The sequence below is a fragment of the Mobula hypostoma genome, chromosome 16 (assembly GCF_963921235.1).
Source record: "Mobula hypostoma chromosome 16, sMobHyp1.1, whole genome shotgun sequence".
Taxonomy (NCBI): domain Eukaryota; kingdom Metazoa; phylum Chordata; class Chondrichthyes; order Myliobatiformes; family Myliobatidae; genus Mobula; species Mobula hypostoma.
Window position 1 is genome coordinate 9,451,647 of NC_086112.1, and position 19,535 is coordinate 9,471,181.

Genomic DNA, 19,535 nt, shown 5'->3' on the forward strand with positions numbered 1-19,535 from the left:
GGCTAAAAGTCTTTTTGATTCTCTTAATGTCTCTGCCTCTGCCCCTGTAGCAGCAGTCCCGTGCATACATAAAAAATGACGATAGGTTACGATAAGAAAGATAAAACAGTAAATAGGTAGAGCAAGAGGAGAGTAAAATATTGAGTCAGTGTTCATGGATTCATGGACTGCTCAGAGATCTGATGGCAGGGGGGAAGAAGCTGTTCCTGAAACGTTGTGTGTGTCTTCAGCCGTCTGTACCCCCTCCCTGATGGTAGCAATGAGAAAAGGGCGTGTCCTCAGAGGTGGGGGTCCTGAGGGCGTGTCCTTGGTGATGGGGGTCCTGAGAGTGGGTCCTCGGTGATGGGGGTCCTGATAGCGTGTCCTCAGTGTGGGGGTCCTGAGGGCGTGTCCTCGGTGATGGGGGTCCTGAGGGTGTGTCCTCGGTGTGGGGGTCCTGCGGGCGTGTCCTCGGTGATGGGGGTCCTGAGGGTGTGTCCTCGGTGTGGGGGTCCTGAGGGCGTGTCCTCGGTGATGGGGGTCCTGAGGGCATATCCTCTGTGTGGGGGGTCCTGAGGGCATGACCTCGGTGATGGGGGTCCTGAGGGCGTGTCCTCGGTGTGGGGGTCCTCAGGGTCTGTCCTCGGTGATGGGGGTCCTGAGAGCATATCCTCTGTGTGGGGGGTCCTGAGGGTGTGACCTCGGTGATGGGGGTCCTGAGGGCGTGTCCTCGGTGATGGGGGTCCTGAGGGCGTGTCCTCGGTGTGGGGGTCCTCAGGCTCTGTCCTCGGTGATGGGGGTCCTGAGGGCGTGTCCTCGGTGTGGGGGTCCTCAGGGTCTGTCCTCGGTGATGGGGGTCCTGAGAGCATATCCTCTGTGTGGGGGGTCCTGAGGGCGTGACCTCGGTGATGGGGGTCCTGAGGGCGTGTCCTCGGTGATGGGGGTCCTGAGGGCGTGTCCTCGGTGTGGGGGTCCTGAGCGTGTGTCCTCAGTGATGGGGGTCCTGTGGCCGTGTCCTCGGTGATGGGGGTCCTGAGAGCGTGTCCTCGGTGTGGGGGTCCTGAGGACGTGACCTCAGTGTGGAGTTCCTGAGGGCGTGTCCTCGGTGTGCGGGGTCCTAAGGGCGTGTCCTCGGTGTGGGGGTCCTGAGAGCGTGTCCTTGGTGGTGGGGGTCCTGAGTGTGTGTCCTCAGTGATGGGGGTCCTGAGGGCGCGTCCTCGGTGTGGGGGTCCTGAGGGCACATCCTCGGTGTGGCGGTCCTGAGAGTGTGTCCTCAGTGTGGGGGTCCTGAGGGTGGGTCCTTGGTGTGGGGTCCTGAGGGCGTGTCCTCAGTGTGGGGGTCCTGAGGGCGTGTCCTCGATGATGGGGGTCCTGAGGGTGGGTCCTCGGTGATGGGGGGTCCTTAGTGATGGATGCCGCCTTTCTGAGGCTTCGCCTTTTGGAAACATTCTCAGTGGTGGGCAGGCTTGTTTCCACGATGGAGGTGACTGAACCTACAACCCTCTGCAGCTTTTTCCGGTCTTGTGCGTTGATGCCTCCCTACCAGATGGAGATGCAACCAGTTAGAATGCTCTCCATGGTACACTGTAGAAAGTTGCGAGTGTCACAATACCATTAGTTTCAGTGTAATTATGGAGAAGGATAGGACTGGACCTAGGATTGAGATTTTTGATTGGAGAAAGGCTAACTTTGAGGAGATGCAAAAGGATTTAGAAGGAGTGGATTGGGACAATTTGTTTTATGGGAAGAATGTAACAGAGAAATGGAGGTCACTTAAAGGTGAAATTTTGAGGGTACAGAATCTTTATGTTCCTGTTAGGTTGAAAGGAAAGGTTAAAAGCTTGAGAGAGCCATGGTTTTCAAGGGATATTGGAAACTTGGTTCGGAAAAAGAGAGGGATCTTCAATAAATATAGGCAGCTTGGAGTTAATGAGGTACTTGAGGAATATAAAGAATGTAAAAAGAGTCTTAAGAATGGAATTAGAAAAGCTAAAAGAAGCTATGAGGCTGCTTTGGCAAGTAAGGTGAAAATAAATCCAAAGGGTTTCTACAGTTATATTAGTGGCAAAAGAATAGTGAGGGATAAAATTGGTCCCTTGGAGAATCAGAGTGGACGGCTATGTGCGGAGCCAAAAGAGATGGGGGAGATTTTGAACAATTTCTTTTCTTCGGTATTCACTAAGGAGAAGGATATTGAATTGTGTAAGGTAAAGGAAACAAGTAGGGTAGTTATGGAAAGTATGACAATTAAAGAAGAGGAAGTACTGGCACTTTTAAGGAATATAAAAGTAGATAAGTCTCCGGGTCCAGGCAAGATATTCCCTAGGACCTTGAGGGAAGTTAGTGTAGAAATAGCAGGGGCTCTGACAGAAATATTTCAAATGTAATTAGAAACGGGGATGGTGCTGGAGGATTGGCGTATTGCTCATGTGGTTCCATTGTTTAAAAAGGGTTCTAAGAGTAAACCTGGCAATTATGGGCCTGTGTGTTTGACGTCAGTGGTGGGTAAATTGATGGAAAGTATTCTTAGAGATGGTATACATAATTATCTGGATAAACAGGGTCTGATTAGGAACAGTCAACATGGATTTGTGCGTGGAAGGTCACGTTTGACAAATCTTATTGAATTTTTTGATGAGGTTACTAGGAAAGTTGACGAGGGTAAAGCGGTGGATGTTGTCTATATGGTCTTCAGTAAGGCCTTTGACAAGGTTCCGCACGGAAGGTTAGTTAGGAAGGTTCAATCATTAGGTATTAATATGGAAGTAGTAAAATGGATTCAGCAGTGGCTAGATGGGAGACACCAGAGAGTAGTGGTGGATAACTGTGTGTCAGATTGGAGGACGGTGTGTAGCGGTGTGCCTCAGGGATCTGTACTGGGTCCAATGTTGTTTGTCATATATATTAATGATCTGGATGATGGGGTGGTAAATTGGATTAGTAAGTATGCACATGATACTAAGATAGGTTGTGTTGTGGATGATGAGGTAGGTTTTCAAAGCTTGCAGAGAGATTTAGGACAGTTAGAAGAGTGGGCTGAAAGATGGCAGATGGAGTTTAATGCTGAAAAATATGAGGTGCTACATTTTGGTAGGACTAATCAAAATAGGACATACATGGTAAATGGTAGGGCACTGAAGAACGCTGTAGAACAGAGGGATCTAGGAATAATGGTGCATAGTTCCCTGAAGGTGGAATCTCATGTGGATAGAGTGGAAGAAAGCTTTTGATATACTGGCCTTTATTAATCAGAGCATTGAGTATAGGAGTTGGGATGTAATGTTGAAATTGTATAAGGCCAAATTTGGTAAGGCCAAATTTGGAGTATTGTGTACAGTTCTGGTCACCGAATTATAGGAAAGATGTCAATAAAATTGAGAGAGTATAGAGGATGTTTACTAAAATGTTGCCTGGGTTTCATCTCCTAAGTTACAGAGAAAGGTTGAACAAGTTAGGTCTTTATTCTTTGGAGCATAGAAGGTTGAGGGGGGACTTGATAGAGGTGTTTAAAATTATGAGGGGGATAGATAGAGTTGATGTGGATAGGCTTTTTCCATTGAGAGTAGGCAAGATTCAAACAAGAGGACATGAGTTGAGAGTTAAAGGACAAAAGTTTAGGGGTAACATGAGAGGGAACTTCTTTACTCAGAGAGTGGTAGCTGTGTGGAACGAGCTTCCAGCAGAAGTGGTTGAGGCAGGTTCGATGTTGTCATTTAAAGTTAAATTGGACAGCTATATGGACAGGAAAGGAATGGAGGGTTATGGGCTGAGTGCTGGTCGGTGGACTAGGAGAGAGTAAGAGTTCGGCATGGACTAGAAGGGTCGAGATGGACTGTTTCCATGCTGTAATTGTTATATGGTTATATAGTCTTTCCAGCCAAGTCTCCTCAAACTGCCAATGAAATTTAGCCACTAGAGTGTCTTCTTGGTAATTGCCTCAACATACTGGGCCCAGGAGAGATCCTCAGAGATACTGACACCCAGGAGTCAGCATCTGAAAACAAGCTTTGCACTCTCTGCCGTGGAGCAGGAATATGCCCTCTCAAACCAGCCTTCTGTTCAGTATGATCTTGGTTAATCAGCCTCAGAAAGACTTTCTTTAGCCAAAAAGTGGCGAATCTGCAGAATTTGTTGCCACAGGCAGCTGTGGAGACCAAGTCTGCATGTACATTTAAGGGAGAGGTTGACAGATTCTTGATTGGTCAGGCATGAAGGGATATGGGGTGCGGGGGGAAAGGCAGGAGACTGGGGCTGAGAGTAATATTGGATCAGCCATAATGAAATAGCAGAGAAGACTCGAAGGGTCAAATGGCCTAATTCTGCTCCTATATCTTATGGTCTTAATCTAAGTTAGTCTTCTATGTATCAGTTTCTAATAACCCACAGTTATGATTCCTATAAATATTTATCTACCGTCACCTTGAATATTTCTTTATTTATTTAGTGATACACCTCTGAGTCAGGCCTTCCTGCCCTTCAAACCATGCCTCACCCATAACCCCCAACAACCCTTCCCTTCAAACCATGCCTCACCCATAACCCCCAACAACCCTGCCCTTCAAACCATGCCTCACCCGCAACCCCCAACTACCCTGCCCTTCAAACCATGCCTCACCCATAACCCCCAACAACCCTTCTCTTCAAACCATGCATCAGCCACAACCCCCAACAACCCTGCCCTTCAAACCATGCCTCACCCGCAACCCCCAACAACCCTTCCCTTCAAACCATGCCTCACCTATAACCCCCAACAACCCTTCCCTTCAAACCATGCCTCACCCGCAACCCCCAACAACCCTTCCCTTCAAACCATGCCTCACCCATAACCCCCAACAACCCTTCCCTTCAAACCATGCCTCACCCATAACCCCCAACAACCCTTCCCTTCAAACCATGCCTCACCCATAACCCCCAACAACCCTTCCCTTCAAACCATGCCTCACCCATAACCCCCAACAACCCTTCCCTTCAAACCATGCCTCACCCATAACCCCCAACAACCCTGCCCTTCAAACCATGCCTCACCCGCAACCCCCAACAACCCTGCCCTTCAAACCATGCCTCACCCATAACCCCCAACAACCCTTCCCTTCAAACCATGCCTCACCCATAACCCCCAACAACCCTTCCCTTCAAACCATGCCTCACCCATAACCCCCAACAACCCTGCCCTTCAAACCATGCCTCACCCGCAACCCCCAACAACCCTGCCCTTCAAACCATGCCTCACCCATAACCCCCAACAACCCTTCCCTTCAAACCATGCCTCACCCGCAACCCCCAACAACCCTGCCCTTCAAACCATGCCTCACCCATAACCCCCAACAACCCTTCCCTTCAAACCATGCCTCACCCATAACCCCCAACAACCCTTCCCTTCAAACCATGCCTCAGCCACAACCCCCAACAACCGTGCCCTTCAAAACATGCCTCACCCACAACCCCCAAAAACCCTCCTTTAACGCTAAAATAATCACAGTGGCACCTTCCCCCTTCCTTTCCAGTCCTGATGAACGATGTCAGCCGGAAACTTTGCCTTTTCTCCCCCGCCATAGATGCTGCCTGACTTGCTGAGCTCCTCCAGTATTTTGTGTTGCTGACAAGTTACAATGACCAGTTAACCTTCCCGGTATGTCTTTGGACTAGGAGGAAACTGGAGAACCTGGAGAAAGCCCAAATATTCAATGGGGAGGACGTAGAGACCCCAGGGATTCACTACCTTCTGAGAGAAGGAATTTCTGCATACTGCAGCAATGCATGAAAGGCTTCTTCAAGTTCAAGTTTAATTATCATTCAACCTTACATGAATATGACCAAGGTGCAAAACACATTACAAGGTGCACACAGCACGAATAGCACATATGGTTACAATTTCAGAAAAAATAACAAAGAAACAAAAAGTAATAATATAGCCCAAATGCCTGAGTGGCATGACTGTAGTCCTGGTCCAGCCTGTTCTGCCACTGATGAACACTAGAGGGCAGCACCGAGCAAACACTAGAGGGGAGCAGTGAGCAAGCACTGGAGGGCAGCACCGAGTTAACATTGGAGGGCAGCTATGACAGGAGGCCTCAGGCCACACCCAGACTTGCAGTATTCTGCATTACCAATGTCCAACATGGTCTTGCAATCACAATAAAAACATCCAAGACAATCACTCACACCATGTACTGTCACGGCACAAGAGTATGCAACAAGTACAGGCGATAAAACAACAATGGTAAGGAATAAGTCCATCTCCAATGCTATCAAGCAACTCGCTGATGGGATTGTTGTGCCATACCTGATGATCTTAGTATCCAGCAATGACTTGTGATCATAAAAAAGACATGCCGGATGAACAAATACAGCTTTGACTGGACCTGTAGTGGTAGCTGTGTCTGAGTGCACCACCATCTTACCGAACTTCGCTTTTGTGGATATGTCTCTTTATTTATTGATGACTCTTCCATGAGTCAAAACATCTCAGTGTCTGCCCTATCAATCCCCTTATGTTCGAGCAAAGTCACCTCTCACTCCACTGCATTCTAGGGTTTGGCTAGTTTCAAAATGGCGCCAGCAAACAACGTGACCGATGATGAAGTCCTGCAGACAGTTCAAGAAAGTACTTCTTTTACCTTTTCTTTCTATATGATTCTACTACAAAGCTGCGTGCGATTGGAACCTGAGATTTACATTTGGATGCTGAGCTTTGGGGTTAATTGAGCGATCTGGCACTTTGCTGTCTCCGAGGTGGTTCAGTGAGGTTTGGGGCGGTATGTGTGATCTGGGGGCCTGGTACTCTGAAGACGGGGTGCGTGCCCACGATCAGCTCCATTGCTGCTCTCAGACTGAGGCATCAAGCAGGGTTGAAGTCGAAGAGGACGGGAGCGGAAGATTGCAGGTGTTCGGTGTCATCTGCCTATGCTTGATCTGTCTTCCCTTTCCTCTTGCTAGCTGCTGTGAGAGGAAAGTGCAGGAGTCTTGGAATCCGGGTTGCAGGATTAATCAGCAACGCTATGGACTTATTTGGAGGATCTTTGAGGTTCATGTTGCATGTATTCCTGGATTCTGGTTATCTTTTTTTTGCTGTTTCTGAGCGGATATGTTACAGCAATCGATGCAGATGGGGGCGCTTCGGTGAAGAATTGCCTTGAGGCCTGAGTTGGTTAGGGCCACGGTGCTGAACTGAACTAAACTGAATACCACTGGGTGACTGCTCTAGACATTTCTCTTCCGATCGCCAGATCCCATAGGACATGGATAATGTAAGATGCTGCAGGCCTGTTTCCTTTGTTTTATAGTGTGACAGCTGGCACAGGGGATCAAGCCTCGGGCTTGCCTAATGCTGCAGCCCCGGAGAAAGGCACCGGAGACAGTGTAGCGTGGTGATCGTGCTCAGCTCGGGCTGGTCTCTCCCTTCGGTGCTGCCCTCCAGTGACTGATGGGTGCAATGACAGGCTGGACTGAGCGGCTGCACGCCATGGGTTGTGTTCAATGATCAGATCAGTGCTGAGAAGAGTAACTACACTGGGTGACGGCTGGAGGGTAATAACCGTTCCTGAACCTGGTGGTGTGGGACCTAATGTTTCCGGTGGCAACAGTGAGAAGAGGGCATAGCCTGGCTGGTGGTGGACACTGATGGTGGATGCTGCTTTCTCGTAGATGTGCTCATTTCTTGGGAGGTCCTTTCCTACCATTAGCCTGGTAAATCTCCTTGTACTACCTAAAATGTTACAACCACCCTTTTTAGAAGATGGGGCTAAAACTGCGCACACGCATTTCAATAAGTACATTGGTATTCAGTCAGCTTTGTAAGCTGCTCGTGCAAGCACCAGCACAGCATTAATTCCATCCATTCCAATTAGCTGGGAAAGACAAACAGAATATTACACAGAGGGAAGATTCTTAATGGGTGGCCAATTTTTCGTCAGTGAAATTTCACATTAATTATCAGATTGCTTTCAAATTGCTCCAGTTTTGCAATAGCCCAAGTATTAAAAAAAAAGAATACTCATCAGAATGTTTAGCAGCCTGCTGACATCAATCAAAATGTCAACTACAAACTCTAATGGATGCAAAAAGTAATTTCACTTCCCAAATTTTTTTTCCAAGCCCGGCTAGTTTAACCTTCTTGACTAGTCAAGGCATGCGCAATATTTTGTAAGCAGTTTTTGAAAGAAAGCATCCATAAACATATTTTATTTATTTATTGAGGTACAGCTCGGTATACAGCCCAAGGTAGCAGGATAGAGATACGTCTCTACCAAAGGAGGGGTAAAGCACTCCTTCCCTCCGTTAACCTTGGGCAAGGTGTCGCACCTGCTTAGCCCTCCGATCAGAATTATATGAAGCCATGGGAACAGGTGGTGGATGGTTGTATGAGCAGCTGATGCATATTGCAAGTCCTGGTTATGCAACCACTGACACCAGGCAGACAATCTCTGAAGAATATTGGAAATGGCTGGGGTCATATGTCGTGTAAAGGCACTCCTCAGAAGAAAGCAATGGCAAGCTACTTCTGCAGATAATTTTCCCAAAATAAATCATGGTTATGGACCATGATCACTCAGGTCAGACAGCACAGCACATGATGATGATGATGACAGCACAGATTAGGTCTTTCCGGCCTTTTGAGCCACGCTCCCAGCAATGTCCCGATTCAATCCCAGCCTAATCATGTGACAATTTACAACGAACAATTACCCTACCAACTGATATATCTTTGGACTGTGGGAGGAAATCCATACAGTCACGAGGAGAACATACAAACTCCTTTTAGGTGATTAAGATAAATTTTACCAAAAATACTTTTGACATGCACATTTGTCATTCTTTGTGTGGAGTCCTTCATTGATTCTATAGTATTTATTTGTTCTACTGTGGATGTCTACAAGAAGATGAATCTCAGGATAGTATATAATGACATATACTTACTTAGATAATGAAGTTACTTTGGACTTTTGAACTTTGGACTATGTCTTGTCCACATGAATGGATGCATCTGCTGATGACCACAGATGTAGGAATATTCTGATAACAAGTTTGCTTAAACTGTTTATTGGAAACCAGCTGAGTTGGACAAGACTTAGATTCAAGACGTAAAGGTCCAAATAAAGGTCTTCAGCCCAATTCTTGGCTCCATAGGTGTTGTTTGACTTGGTGAGGTCCTCCACCATTTTGTGTGATGTTCTGAAGCAAATTTTATGCTTGTTTTCCGTAATAGAACCAGCTGATGCCTTGACAGACGCTAAATCACTGTTTCCCTGAATGGACATGCAAATCGCTTCTTGGTAGTCATCATCATCATTACACACCGTGTGGTATGACCTGGGCGATCATGGTCTTGATCGTGACTGCTCTTGGCTAATTTTTCTATAAATGTGGTTTGCCGTTGCCTCTTTCTGGGCAGTGTCTTTACTAGACAGGTGATTCCAACCACTTCAGAGATTGAAACCATTCAGGGCCCCAAACAGTCCTTCCAGGTGAGGCAACACTTCACTTGTGAGTCTGTTGGGGTCATCTGTTGCATCCGGTGCTCCTGGTGCGGCCTCCTCTACATCAGTGAAACCCGACGCAGATTGGAGGACTGCTTCGTCGAGCATCTCCGCTCCGTCCGCCACAACAGACAGGATCTCCCGGTAGCCACCCACTTCAACTCTGCTTCCCATTCCCATTCAGATATGTCCATACATGGCCTCCTCTACTGCCATGATGAAGCTAAACTCAGGTTGGAGGAGCAACACCTCATATACCGTCTAGGTAGTCTCCAACCCCTTGGTATGAACATAGAATTCTCCAACTTCCAGTAATTCGCTACCCCTCCCTTCCTCTATCCCTATTTCACTCTACTCCCTCCCCCAGCTCCCTCATGGTTCCGCCTTCTTCTTCTACCACCCATTGCTTTCCGGTCTATGACATCAATGCTTCCCCTCCCCCACCCCTTTGTCTTTCAAATTACTGGTCTATCAACTGATGCTACAAGCATTCTTCAAATCCTTCCCCATCTTTCATTCTTCAGTCCTGACGAAGGGTTCCGGCCCGAAACGTCGACTCATCGTTTCTGACTGATGCTGCCCGACCTGCTGAGTTCATCCAGCGTACTGAAAGTGTTGCTCAGAGATTGTCTGCCTGGCGTCCAATGCTCACATAACCAGGACCTGTGATATGCACCAGCTGCTCATACGACCATCCACTACTTGCTCCCATGGCTTCCCTTGACTCTCATTGGGGGTGGGGCTAAGCAGTGGCTACACCTTGCCCAAGGGTGACCTGCAGGCTAGCAGAGGGAAGGAATGTCTTACATCTCCTTTGGTAGAGATGCATTTCCATCTCACCCCCATTAGTACCTCCTGGTAGTAATTCTGCTTATTTGTATTGTTGGTAGCAAGGAAGAGCTGCAGAAGATTGCACAATTTTTTAGAGATGTTAAACAAGGACTTTTTCCACCTGCTCAAAATCAATGTAAGGGATCCCAGGATGCTATTTGGAAACAGAGTTCTCCCTGTTGTGTTGTCCTACAGATAAGTCCCTGTGGCCACATGGGATGTGCCTTAGGTTACTACAGGATGTGAGAGATTAGTGCAATCACTAATCAGTGATTGGCGTTCAAATCCTGCTGTAACCTGTAAGGAGTGTGTCCCTTCTCCCCTGACCATGTGGGTTTTCACTGGGTGTTCTGGTTTCCTCACACATTCCAAAGACATGCAGTGAGGGTTAGTAAGTGCTATAATGGTGTAAAAATCATGGCAGCACTTGGGAGCTATCTCTAGCGTATCCTCAAACTGTCTTGGTTGTTGACATATTTCACTGTATATTTTGATACACATGTGACAAATAAAGCTAATCTTCTTCTAGCTTGTTCGTTCATTATGTGCCATGTCATATGGCATGGGAGATCATGGTCTTTTTGTAAAAACAATGCCCAGAAGAAGACAATGGCAAACAACTTCTGTAGAAAATTTACCAAGACCAGTCATGATCTTTCCATGGTTGGCAAATTTTCTACAGAAGTGGTTTGTCATTGCGTTCTTCTGGGCAGTGCTTTTACATAATGGATAACCCTAACCATTAGCAATACTCTTGTTGTTAACAGCCAGGCACAGAGTAACCTTGGGTTACTGTGTTAAAATGTTGTAATCTGCACCAAGTGAAACAGTTTAAAATTACATATGCAAAATGGTTATAATTGCGTTCTAAAGAATAGTACCGGTGGTAGCAATGTACCTGTTCAATACTGCAATGAAATGTAATAATTACAAAGAACTGGAATATTTAATGTAGATAAATAGATGACAGAGCAAAGTGATAACAAAGCATAAGGTATTTTTACAAAACTTAGTTGGGCTTTTGAACACCTATTACTCTATGAAGTCTCTATTTGTTTTGTCGTATAACAGTATTCCTACAATTTCTTGTGGCTCAATTTGTTCAATTCTATCATTCTTGATCCCAGAATGGATCTCAAATTGCTCCACATCAAATTACATCTGTCACTTATCTATTACTGCACTATCAACCTATGTCTCTCAATAAGCTCCCAATCTGCTGTGCGGTCCCCCTAATTTTGTTTCATCAGAAAACGTCAGCATTGTTTCACCCATGTACTGTATGTAACAGTGTCATTGTATAGAAATGGGAAATAGTCACCTGCAAGAAATATCTTGTAATCGTAGGACATTGGTGAAGAATAATCCAAACTAGTTTACATTACAGCCAATTAGAATGTAGTAACCAGAATCAGGTTTAATATCTCTGGTATATGTTGTGAAATTTGCTGTACAGTGCAATATACTTTAAAAAAACTATAACTGACAATAAGAAATATTTATTTTTATTTATTGAGATACAGCGCAGAATAGTCCCTCCGACTCAGTAAAGCGGCATCACCCAGCAACCCACGATTTAACTCTAATCTAATCACAGTTTCCTAATTTACAATGACCAATTAACCTACTAATTGGTATGGCTTTGGGTTGTGGTAGGAAGCTGGAACACCCTGAGTAAAACCACACGATCATGGGGAGAGTGTACAGTCTCCTTACAGAGGGTGCTGGAATTGAACTCCAAACTCCGGTGCTCTGAGCTGGAATAGCCTTGTGCTAATATTTGTATATGCGATTACAAAAATGTTAAATTATATAAGTGGTGCAAAAAATAGTGAGATAGTGTTCATGGGTTTGTTCATCGTTCATTCAGTAATCTTGCGGCAGAGTGGAAGAAGCTGTTCCTAAAAACGTTCCATGTAGAACATGTACAGCACAGGGATCAGGCCCTTTGGCCTACCATGTTGTGTTGATCCAGTTAGTAATCAAATGGCCAACTAAACTAATCCCCTCTGCCTACGCCAGCGTTACAAATACTTTATGCCTTGAACCCCTGCTATTAACTAAGGGGTCTGCGGGCCCCAGCTTGGGAATCCCTGATCTATACAATGTCCATATTTGGCAGTTTTTGAGTGTGTGTCTTCAGGTCCCTGTATCTCCTCCCTGATGGTAGCAATGAGAAGAGGGGGTGTCCTGGGTGATGGGGGTCCTTAACAATGGACGTCGCCTTGCTAAGGCATCGCCTTTTGAAGATACCGGGGAGGCTAGTGCCCGTGATGAAGCTGGGTGAGTTTGCAACCTTCTGCAGCTTGTTACGATCTTGTGCAGTGCTCCCACTACCTCCACACCAGACAGTGATGTGACCAGTTGGAATACTGTCCACCGTGCATCTATAGAAATTTGCCAGAGTCTTTGGTGACAGCCCAAATCTCCTCAAACTCCTAATGAAATATAGGTGCTGTTGTGTCTTCTATATAATTGCCTCAATATGTTGGGCCCAGGATGTTGACACCCACAATCAAAGCTGTGGTGACTGATTTTTGCTGGTTGAGGAATGGATATTCACAAAACCCCATTTTCTTCTATTTGCCTGTGAGAATAATGGGACTTCATATTTACTGATGATCTAAAAGGGACCATTACACTGTACTTGTGGGCTGCCCCCAGCATATCCTCAGATTGTGTTGGTCATTGACGTAAAACGACGGTCCGATGTACATGTGACAAATAAAGCTAATCTGCATATGGCAGAATTCCTGAATGGGATTTGGATCTACTCAGACATCAGAGTACTACCACCGTGGGGGCTGTGAAGGTCACGACATTGAGTATACTTAAGGCAGAGGTTGATAGGATCTTAATTCATCAGGACATACATGGAGAGTTGCATGGAGAAGGCACAAGATTGGGGCTGAGAGGGATATGGATTAGAAATTGTCCTTGTGCAGAACAACCTAAAGGTTAACTTGTAGGTAGAGTCAATGGTGAGGAAGGCAAACGCAATGTTAGCATTCCTTTCAAGAGGTCTTGAATACAAGAGAAGGGATGTGATGCTGAGGCTTTATAAGGCACTGTTGATGTCTCACCTTGAGTATTATGAACAATTTTTGGCTCCTCATCTAAAAAAAGATGTTCTGGCATTGGAGAGGGTTCAGAGGAGGTTCACAAGGATGATTCCAGGAATGAAATGGTTTTCATATGAGGAGCGTTTGATAACTCTGGGTCTGTACTCTGAATTCAGAAGGATGAGAAGGGAAATCAGTGAAACATTTCGAATGTTGAAGGGCCTAGTAAGAGTAGTTGTGAAAAGGATGTTTCCCATGGTGGGGGAGCCTAGGACAAGAGGGCACAGCCTCAAGATAGAGGGGTGTCCATTTTAAACAGAGAGGTGGAGAAATTTCTTTAACCAGAGGGTAGTGAATTTGTGGAATTTGCTATCACAGGCAACTGTAGAGATCAGGTCTTGGATATATTTAAGGCAGAGCTTGATAGGTTCTTGATTGGACACGACATCAAAGGTTACGGTGAAAAAGCCGGGGAGGGGGGCTGAGGAGGGGTAAAAAGGATCAGACATGATTGAATGGTGGAGCAGACTTGATGGGCCAAATGGCCTAATTCTGCTCCTTTGTCTTATGGTTACTGAGTCATGGCTCAAACATTAGATCCATAGAATATACTATTATTTTATATAATCGGCTTAACTATCATATGGTTTGCAAAGTAATTTTCGAGGACGCAAAAAGGATTTGTTCACTCGATATGAGCCGTGTCATATGACGAGGAGGATCATGGGCTTTCCATGACCATGATTGTTCTTGGCAAATCTTTTGGCATAAGTGGTTTGCCATTGATTTCTTCTGGGCAGTGTCTTCACAAGACGGGTGACGCCAATACTCTTCAGAGATTATCTGTGTGCCGTCAGTGGTCGAATAACTGGGACTTGTGATACGCACCAGCTGCTCATCCGACCATCCACCACCTGCTCCCATGTCTTCACAAGACCCTGACTGGGGGGTGCGGGGGGGCCTAAGCAGGAGCTACACTTTGCCCAAGGTTGATCTACAGGCTAGCGGAGGGAAGGAGCACCTTACACCTCCTTTGATAAAGACATATCTCCATCCCACCACTCTAATATGATGATTAAGTACACAAGAGAGTCTGCGGAAATTAGCATCTCAGAATCCCTTGTATTTATTTCCCTCCAGAGGTGCTGCCTGACATGCTTAGTTTCTTAGGCATCTTATGTGTATGGTTGAGGACTGATTGGAACTCTCAAAACTTTCTGCCAAACTGACATGAAACAAAACTGCAAGCCTGAAGTTTAGTTGACCCTGTTACAAAGGTATACTGTACCATAAATGGATCAAAACTATGATGTTAAACTCGTTAAATGTATGAGAAAAAGCAGTAGGTTTTGAGTTGGGCATCAATAATCCATCCTCTGTATTATGACTGTGAAGCTATGTATAGCTCCAATGTCAACTTCAAATTTGCTGATGACACCACTACTGTTCAACGTTCAAAGTAAAGTTATAAAAGTACATTTATGTCATCGTATACAGCTCTGAGATTAATTTACATGTGGGAATTCACAGTAAAAGCAAAGAAGCACAATTGAATCAATGAAAGATCATACCCTACAGGATAGACAAACAATATGCAAAAAGAATAAAAAAGAAATGTTAATGATAGTAATAAATAAATAAACAATAAATATCAATAACATGAGGTGAAGAGTCCTTGAAGGTGAGTCCATAGGTTGTGGGAGTTATCCCCTCTGGTTCAGAACCCTGATGGTTGTATACTTACACTTTATTGTCACTAAACATTTGATACTAGCGATATTTGATTCTGAGCTTCCCGCTCCCTGGATTACAAATCGATATTAAAAATTTAAATTATAAGTCATAAATAGAAAATAGAAAAATGGAAAGTAAGGTAGTGCAAAAAAACTGAGAGGCTGGTCCGGATATTTGGAGGGTACGGCCCAGATCCGGGTCAGGATCCGTTCAGCAGTCTTATCACAGTTGGAAAGAAGCTGTTCCCAGATCTGGCCATACGAGTCTTCAAGCTCCTGAGCCTTCTTCCGGAGGGAAAAGGGATGAAAAGTGTGTAGACTGGGTGGGTCGTGTCCTTGATTATCCTGGCAGCACTGCTCCGACAGCGTGCGGTGCAATGTAAGTCAAAGGACAGGAGATTGGTTTGTGTGATGTGCTGTGGGGTTGAGGGGTAATAACCATTCCTGAACCTGGTGATGTGAGTCCTGAGGCTCCTCTACCTTTTTCCTGATGGCCAAATCAAACACTGAACTGATTCCTAGGGACTTACTTTCAAGGAATCTACAACACATGTTCTCAATATTATTATTTATTTCTATTATTTGATTTATTTTTATTTACACAGATTGTATCCTTTTGCACATTGGTTGCTTGTCCGCCTTTGTGTGTAGTTTGTCATTTATAATATTGTGCTTCTTTGTGTTTACTGTGAATGCCCACAAGAAAATGAATCTTGGGGTAGTATATAGTGACATATGCATACTTTGATTACAAATTTACTTTGAATTTTGAACTTTGATCCTACTGATTATTCAGTGTAATTAGGTGGGATGTATAAGGAGGAGAATATGTGACAGCCAATTTTGTGCCCCCTCCTGAGATGGACGTTAATGCCTTTGTTTCATGCTCCTGTCCCCTAGTTCCATCTCCAAACCACATGCAGGCCTGGCATCCTCTGTGCCTCGAACAGAATAACCACTCGAAGTTCCATGTAGCTTGATGTGAGGGCCAGAATTACACACAGATGTATTAGCGATTCATAATTTTTATTTCTACAATGACGAAAACTGAAAGTTTTCCTTAATTTTCCTCTGTTCTTGTTTAGATTCTCTAAGATTTAAGCATGCATGGTTTTGAACAAAACTGTTTGATAAAGATGAAAATGGCTTCTTTCATCAAAGCCAAAAATCACTTCTGCACTTTCTTTGGATCACAGAGCTAAATAGAAAGAGTTTTTTGTCTTCAAATTTTGATAATATTTATTCAAATGGGTGGACCATAGAGTCACTTACATACACGGTAATCTATGCAGACTGTTTACCACTCTGTTTCCTCAGGAAATCACACTCTACAGTGGAGACTGTGTCGACATTCATCCACCTACAGCTGCGTTACAATGATTAATGGAACCACACATGCTCGGGGCGCACTGGGAAAGTAGTGCATGGCATAACATTAACTCCATTAAGTCCTGTTTGTAAACAATCTACAATGTAAAGCGAAACACTTATAAGCTTAAGTGGGAGCAGGAACAGAAACCTGATCTAGGTACTGTGTTGAGGTTGTACCTTTCTCAGTCCTTTTAGCTGCCGTTAAGACCTTTATAAGGGCATCTGGATATAATTTCCATCAGTGACTGAACTCAACTCTTTAGAGCATAGAATAGTACAGGCCCCTCAGCCCACAAAGTCATGCTGACTCTTTAACCTACTCCAAGATCAATCTAACCCTTCCCTCCCACATAGCCCTCCATTTTATACAGCACAGTACGGACATTTTGGCCCACAACGTTGTGCCAATCTTTTAACCTGCTCCAAGATCAATTTAACCCTTCCCTTCCACATAGCCCTCTATTTTACAGAGCAGAATACGGCCCATCGATCTATGATGTTGTGCTGACCTTTTAATCTACTTCAAGATCAATCTAATGCTTCCCTCATAAATAGCCCTCCATTTTTCTATTATCCATGTGAACATTTAAGAATCTCTTAAATGTTTCTTATGTATCTGTCTCTATCACCTCCCTGGCAGGGCACTCCATGCATCCACCACTCTCTGTGTAAGAAAATAACTTACCCCCAACATCCCCCCTATACATTACTCTAATCACTTTAAAGTTATGTTTTTTCACATTAGTCATTAACGCCACGGAATCATGTACACCTCTTTCAAGTCACCTCTCATCCCCTTCTCTTCAAAGAGAAAGCCCTAGCTTGTTCAACCTATGCTACAAAAATGATTCCAGGATTGAACAGCTTGTGCAATGAAGACTGCATGATGGCTCTGGGCCTGTATTCACTAGTGTTCAGAAGAATGAAGGGTGACTTCATTGAAGCCCATTGAACGGTGAAAGGCCTTGATAGAGTGGATGTGGAGAGTCCAGAGGACACAGCCTCAAAATAGAGGGAGAAATTTCTTTAGCCAGAGAGTGGTGAATCTGTGGAATTCTTTGCCACAGGCAGCTGTGAAGGCCAAGTCTTTATGTATACTTAAGGTAGAGATTGATAGATCTTGGTTGCTAAGGGCATGAAGGGATATGTGGAGAAGGCAGGAGACTGGGGCTGAGAGGAAAATTGGATCAGCCATGACGAAATGGCGGAGCAGACTTGATGGGCCAAATGGCCTAATTCTGCTCCTATGTCTTATGCTTTCTTGATCTTATGGAAACAAAGAAACACCATGATGGAGCTTATGGTTTTATGGTCTTATTCTCATGAGGCAGGGGTCCCCAACCTTTTTTGCACTGCGGATCGGTTTAATATTGACAATATTTTTGTGGACCGGCTGACCCGGGGGGGGGGGGGGTGGGGGCAGTGGTAGAGTTGCCAACAAGAGTAGCAGTCAAATACGTTGAATTTACCCCTAGAAAGACTACCATGACCATGAAGCCTTGCGCGGGCACCTGTGTGCGCATGCATGACTTGCGCATGCGTGTACGTGCCGAATTTTTTCTACAAATCATTTGTGGCAATTCTGTTCGGGCGGGGGGGGGGGTAATCACGACCGGAATATAGGTGATAAGTGGCTAATACACTCAATTTCGTTTCTAAAAGGGATTATCTAATGAATTTAATATTAAACACACAGCGCATATTTTCCTCACATGAATATAGTGATAAGTCAATTATCAGGGGAGGACAGGGGAGATTGAAGTAAGAGTTGAACGAACTTCCAGTAGAAGTGGTAGAGGCAGGTTCGATATTATCATTTAAAGAAAAATTGGATAGGTATATAGACAGGAAAGGAATGGAGGGTTATGGGCTGAGTGCAGGTCAGTGGGACTAGGTGAGTGTAGCCTTCGGCATGGACTAGAAGGGCCAAGATAGCCTGTTTCCGTGCTGTAATTGTTACATGGTTATATAAGTCACTTATAATTCAATAGCATCATAACATTTTAAGTAATGTTTGGATATTAAACACACAGCACATATTTTCCCCGTATGAACATATAAAATCATTGCAACACACTAATATCGCTAATCAGTGGGCGCACTGGGCATGTTTCCCTGCAACAAGACGGTGCCATCGAGGGGTGATGGGAGACAGCGATACTCGCAGGGGGTTCCTTATGTCCAGTCTATTCCGCAATTTAGTTTTCGTTGCATTCATTGCAGAGATATGTTGGAAATGGAAGCAACGTTTTCAGTGCTTTCGTGGCTATCTCAGGATATTTAGCCTTGACTTTGATCCAGAATGCCGGCAGAGATGTTATGTCAAACATACTTTTCAGCCCGCCGTCATTTGCGAGCTCAGGGAATTGATCTTCTTCCCGCGCTGACATGGATGACACGCGGGTAATGACCTCGCGTGCGTTCAAGCTCAACAGTGCGCGTGGCAGGGAATGAGGAAAGGTGTAGCTGACTCATATCGTTTCCTCGCGGCCCGGTAGCACATGCTTTGCAGCCAGCAACCGGTCTGCGGCCTGGTGGTTGGGGACTGCTGTCATAAGGCATGCTCTCTAGTCCAGCCAGCAACCTGGTTAATTTCTTCTACACCCTCTCTAAAACTTCCATGTCCTTCCTATAATGAAACGATCAGAACTGATTAAAATACTCCAAGTGTGAGTATTGTACTCTTGTAATCGTACTTTAAGAGTTTTATAGAGCTGTAACATTATCTAACGGCACTTGAACACAGTCTAGTGACTATGGAAAGTCAACACACCATATGCATTTATTATCACACTAACAAATTGTTCCGCAACTTTAGAACATCCCAAGGCCACAGAAGGCATTGTGTAAATGTATTTTATGTTTCAATGCCTTAACCTTATTCTATGTTGTGTCACTTTTGTCAAAAAGATCAAGAATTCGATTCATGATGAAGCGTCTTGGCTCGAAATGCCAATTGTTTATTCCCCTCCATAGGTGCTGCCTGACTTGTTGAGTTCCTTCAGCATTTTGTGCATGTTACTCTGAATTATCAGCATCTGCAGAATCTCTTGTGTTTATGATATGCTTCATATAATGTATTT

The 19,535-nt window shown here is 44.9% G+C and overlaps 1 protein-coding gene across 1 annotated transcript; it reads right to left on the minus strand.

Annotated features, from left to right (window-relative positions):
• Positions 1–365: 365 nt before the first annotated feature.
• Positions 366–6,796, minus strand: LOC134357619 (basic salivary proline-rich protein 2-like). Its single transcript, XM_063069243.1, has 2 exons — positions 6,761–6,796; positions 366–1,067 (listed from the first exon to the last, which is right to left on the minus strand). Exons 1-2 carry the CDS (start codon positions 6,794–6,796, stop codon positions 366–368), a joined length of 738 nt encoding a protein of 245 aa, XP_062925313.1.
• Between the last annotated feature and the right edge of the window lie 12,739 nt (positions 6,797–19,535).